Source organism: Mytilus edulis, chromosome 1 (genome assembly GCF_963676685.1).
Source record: "Mytilus edulis chromosome 1, xbMytEdul2.2, whole genome shotgun sequence".
Lineage (NCBI taxonomy): Eukaryota > Metazoa > Mollusca > Bivalvia > Mytilida > Mytilidae > Mytilus > Mytilus edulis.
This window is the reverse complement of record NC_092344.1, coordinates 103,837,723-103,843,755: the sequence shown is the minus strand read 5'-3', so window position 1 is coordinate 103,843,755 and position 6,033 is coordinate 103,837,723. Positions and strand designations below refer to the sequence as shown.

Below are 6,033 nucleotides of genomic sequence, written 5' to 3'. Positions count from 1 at the left end.
GTATGTTTGAATGACCTCGTAACACATTTCATTGACCTATCAAAGAGTATGTTTGAATGACCTTGTAACACATTTCATTGACCTATCAAAGAGTATGTTTGAATGACCTTGTCGGGAATTTAGCGCGAATATATACATGTTAACGTTGCTACTTGACTTATGTATATTATGACGTTACTTATAGCAATGGCTAGACGTTAGAATAAACACGATCTATACACAACGCATTTTATCTACTTTACACAACATTTATGGTGCCGTGACTGTCGGAAGCAATGGAATCGAAGTTAAAAGCAGTACGTAGAGGACACAGAGGACAAGTTACAAAGTTATTAAAGAAATTCGATGAGATTGAAAAGAATTCGGACTTAGACAAAGACGATGTGAAACTAATTTCGGATGCAGTTGAACAGAAACAGAAGACTATCGTGGATTTGAATGAAAAGATACTGGATTTAACGTCGGAGGAGGATGTAGAAGAGGAAATTCAAGAGTCTGATGAGTATATGTTTAATTTAGAGTCCAAACTTCGGAAAATTAGAAAAATATATTCTGATTCTATTTCTCAAAATGTCGCATCAACGTCTCTAGATCCAAATGCAAATAGTTTTATGCCATCTTACCCCACAAATTCATCGCTTACCAATGCCAATGTTATACGCAGCAATGAAAATGAAATTAATGTACAGCCAACCAATTTTGATAACTTTCGCTCCATGCAAAATACCCATCGTGACTTGCAGTCTACAAATAACTTGTACAACCAAGGCTTTTCTTCGGTATCAAATAGCAGTCAAAACCACAGATTACCAAAACTAGATTTACCGCACTTTGATGGGGAAATTTTACAATGGCAAACATTTTGGGATTCCTATGAATCAACTATTCATTTCAACAGTACTTTGACCGAGATACAGAAATTTAGTTACTTGAAGGCCCAACTCCATGGCCATGCCGCCCAAACTATTGAAGGTTTCGCACTGACAAATGCCAATTACACCACTGCCGTTAATTTGCTCAAAGAGCGTTTTGGATCGCCTCAAAAGATTATTCATGCCTACATGAAAGCTTTAATGGATCTTCCTTCACTGTCAAATGATTTAAACAGCCTAAGGAGATACGGAGACCACCTAGAAACGTACGTAAGAGGTCTTGAATGTTTGGGTCAAACACAAGAAATGTATGGCGCGCTACTAGTACCTATAATTATTAGTAAACTACCAGTAGAAACGAGAAAAAGTATTGCCCGTGAATATGATAGCGATCATATAACTCTAAACAACCTCAGAAAAGCCATCACAAAAGAAGCGAGAATTCTTGAAGCGGGACAATTTACCGACCGCGAAGGTTTACATACTACCGCAACATTTCTGACCGAAGCTCGCAATAAAACTCAGCGAAATTTCAATACAAACAATCCACGTTTCAATGACAAAAAACGTCCATGCATCTACTGCACTGGTATACATTTTCCGGGAGATTGCACGATAATTTCTGACGTGAATGAAAGACTGAACATCGTAAAGCAAAAGAAAAAATGTTTCAACTGTCTAGGAAACCACGGTGTTGCCGAGTGTAAATCGCGTAACCGATGTAAGAAATGTAACAAGAAACATCACACCAGTATTTGCGGGGAACAAGCTACAGATGGAAAAGGACATGACAGCAAGGAAAAATCAACCGTTGTAAGCTTGGTAAAAACAGAAGAACCAGAAACTGCAGTAATGTATACCTCACAACACACAAGCGTTTTATTGAAAACCGCTATCGCACCAATATCATACGGGAAACAGATCACAGAAGCTAGTATTTTATTTGACGAAGGTGCCCAACGTTCATTCATCACTCAGAGCATAGCAGACAAATTACAGATAAGACCAAGCGGAAGGGACACAATTGAACTGTCAGCTTTTGGAGACAAGGAGAAGAATATACGCCATTTGGATACAGCAACCGTTCAACTACATACTGACAAAGGTGATATTTTAAGCATTAATGCATTGATTGTTCCAGATATTGCAGTTCCACTTCAAAACCAGACGAAATACTTTACACGCAATTTGCCATACTTGAAAGATTTAAAGCTCGCACATCCGACAAATAACGCTGATAGCTTTGAAATTTCACTCTTGATAGGAGCCGATTACTATTGGGATATAGTTCAAGATCACGTGATAAGAGGGAATGGACCTACAGCCGTAGCATCAAAAATTGGTTACTTGTTATCTGGACCGGTAATAAGAAACGGAGAGAAATCCTTAACTTCATCAATTCTTTTGAATGTTACTTCACACCATGCAGAGGAAAGCGATATCGAGAAATTCTGGAATCTAGAATCGTTAGGAATACGTTTACCACAACAGAACGATGAGGAGAGTTTTGTAAAGACTTATCAACAAGACTGTATCAAATTTGAAAACGAACGTTATTCTGCCAAGTTGCCATGGAAACTGGATCATCCGGACTTACCTTCCAACATCATGATCGCTAAAGCAAGGACCGAGAGCACAATTAGAAGACTAAGTCGTGAACCACATTTACTTAGAAAATATTCAGAAATTATTGAAGACCAAATGAAGAGAGGGTTCATAGAGAAGGTAAACGATGAAAACGACAATGGTAAAAGCACTCACTATATACCACACCATGCCGTAAAAAAGGATTCGACAACAACACCAATTCGTATAGTGTACGACTGTAGCTGTAAAAAATCGCCAGATCACGCAAGTTTGAATGACTGCCTAATGTCAACCCCGCCAGATTTGAACGACTTGACAAAAATATTAATGGGATTTAGAACCAAGAAGTACGCAATAAGCACGGACATTGAAAAGGCTTTCCTACATATTGGATTAGATGAGAAAGATCGAGATTTTACACGCTTTTTTTGGTTGAGCGACACAGATAATCCCAGCAGTACTCTTACAACATATCGATTTAAATCTATTTTGTTTGGTGCAACAAGTTCACCGTTCATCCTTAATGCAACACTACTTAAACACTTGGATGCATGCAACACAAATATATCAGCAATGATGAAGAATGACCTTTACGTGGATAATATTTTGTCCAGTTTGGAAAATGAAGATGACGCCGCAAAGTATTTTGTACAAGCCAGATCATTGATGTCGGAGGCTGGATTCAACCTTCGTTCATGGAGTTCAAATTGCACAAAACTTACAGATTTAGCCAAAAAACATAACGTATGTGAAAAAGAAACTTTTGTCAAAATACTTGGACTGAAATGGGACACAGTTAAAGATACGATAACTTTTCAAAAAGTCGACTTATTTGATATTGAACTACCTAATATTACGAAACGTGAGATTCTTAAACAATCTTCACGTATTTACGATCCCCTAGGATTACTTAGCCCTGTATCCGTACGAGCAAAAATCTTAATGCAGACATTGTGGGAACAGAAGTATGGATGGGATGAGCCACTACCATTAGAAATACAGACAACATGGGAAAATTTAGCCAAAGATTTGGAGAAAACGACTTACACAGAATTGAAAAGACCGTATTTTCCCAATTTACCAGATCAGAAAACCCAACTTCACGTTTTTGTAGACGCTAGTACAACTGCATACGGAGCAACTGTTTACATATGTAACCATCATGAGTCATCATTAGTTATTGCAAAGAATAGAGTAGCACCGCTTAAGCAATTGACACTACCACAGCTGGAATTAATGGCCGCATTGATTGGAACACGACTAGCCGATCACGTAAAATCAGTTCTACACATAGAAGACATAACTTTTTGGTCAGACAGTCAGATAGTGCTACAGTGGTTATCAACTTCAAAGCAATTGAAAAGGTTCATACGAAATAGAGTAACGGAAATACGCAAATTGACCAATACACAAGAATGGAGATATTGCCCAACGAAAGAGAATCCAGCTGACCTTCTTACTAGAGGACTCAGCGCGTCACAGTTTGAAAAGAACACACTATGGTTCAACGGACCCGAATGGATCACTGATGCATCAAAATGGCCGTCATGGAAGCCAAATGACACAACAGTACTACTAACCAGTACAGATATAGAAGACTCAAGTACAGCGGACAATGAAATAGATAATCAACAAGGAATACACCAAATTGTGCAAATTACTAGATATAGCACATTATCAAAATTACTACGAATTACAGCTTATCTATTACGATTTATACGAAATTGCCGTTCGCCAATATTACAGAGAAATAAGGAAAAGTACGTTACAAGAGAGGAATTACAGGATGCAACAGAGTGTTGGATACTAAATTGCCAAAGAACTTCATTTAAGGACGAAATGATACACTTGGAATTAAAGGATACTAAACCTACTGTTTTAGTTAGACAACTTAGATTGTACCTGAGTGACAAAGACGCAATTTGCTGTGGAGGGAGAATTCATAACGCACCTGTTTGTGAAAATACGAAATTTCCTTATTTGTTACCCAGAAGTCATCATTTTACGAAATTAGTTGTTCTTGATATACACAAGTACATGAAACACTCAGGAGTTTTATCAACAGTGACTCAGATACGACAAACTTACTGGATACCCCGAATTCGCCAATACGTAAGAGGAATTTTGCGAAATTGCGTAATTTGTCGAAAAATCAACAGTAAACCATATACAGCACCTGATCCGCCGCCACTCCCAAAAGTTCGATTACTGGAAGCGCCGCCTTTTACAATTACCGGCGTCGACTTTACTGGAGCGCTGTACGTTCGTGATACACATGATACTGAAAACAAGGTTTTTATATGTCTGTTTACTTGTGCTTCAACGAGAGCCGTACACCTGGAGGTTGTACCGGACTTATCAGAAAAATCCTTTTTACAAGCCTTTAGAAGATTCGCTAGTCGTAAATCTAGACCACATACCATGATTTCGGATAACGCCTCGACATATTTAGCCGCCTCGGAAACATTAAAGAAATTAACCGATTCACCATCGCTAAACAATACGTTATCAACATATGGAACAACTTGGAGATTCATACCGAAAAGAGCGCCCTGGTATGGTGGATGGTGGGAACGCTTTATAGGAATAACAAAAACTTGTTTGAAGAAAACATTAGGCAGATCTTACGTTACCATGGATACACTTCAAACAATTCTGACAGAAATAGAAGCGATCATTAATGATAGACCATTGACCTACGTATCACCGGATATTGAGGACGAGGAGCCGTTAACTCCGTCACACTTGCTGTACGGAAGAAGAATAACTTTAACGCCGTATCCACAACCGAATATTGAATACATTGCCGTGAATAGTGGAAAACAAGAACTGCATAAACATTTGAATAAACAGTCGAGTTTAATGGAGCATTTTTGGAACCGGTGGAAATCCGAGTACATAACGACCCTGAGAGAGTTTCATCGCCAAACAGGAAACAATTTACAAACTATTCAAGTTGGAGATGTAGTGCAAGTCCAAGATGATAAATTACCGAAAAACCGATGGAACATTGCCGTTGTTGATGAATTGATCACCGGAAACGATGGTTTTACACGAGCAGCTATAATACGAACTAGTGCAGGACGTACTTCACGCCCTATAGTAAAACTGTACCCGCTCGAAATTCGAACAAACATAAACAATTTAGATGACAAAAAAGATGATACTTCAACAGAGGGATTGACAAGAATTCTACCAAAACGAGAGGCATCTGTCCGAGCTCGAGAGAACATAAAGAAATGGACTACCCAAAAGTGAACTACTAGCTGACAATTTTATTTGAATAGACTTCGTTAAAAGTGAAAAATCAATAAGTGAATTATTTGAATTTGTTTTAGAAAGACAATTAATTATTTAATTTTCAGTAATATCTATTCGATTGACTTTTAAACTAATTAATAATTTCATATTTTAACTTTTGCCGGCCCCGAGAATGTCGGGAATTTAGCGCGAATATATACATGTTAACGTTGCTACTTGACTTATGTATATTATGACGTTACTTATAGCAATGGCTAGACGTTAGAATAAACACGATCTATACACAACGCATTTTATCTACTTTACACAACAG

General features: G+C 37.9%; 1 protein-coding gene across 1 annotated transcript; it reads left to right on the top strand.

Moving 5' to 3' along the window:
• Positions 1-275: 275 nt before the first annotated feature.
• Positions 276-5,717, top strand: LOC139495743 (uncharacterized). The gene has a single exon (XM_071284144.1). It carries the CDS (start codon positions 276-278, stop codon positions 5,715-5,717), a length of 5,442 nt encoding a protein of 1,813 aa, XP_071140245.1.
• The last annotated feature ends 316 nt before the right edge of the window (positions 5,718-6,033 follow it).

Bases quoted from the DNA above. Each gene is read 5' to 3' on its own strand.
- LOC139495743 (XM_071284144.1), top strand. From the start codon at position 276: ATGGAATCGAAGTTAAAAGCAGTACGTAGAGGACACAGAGGACAAGTT.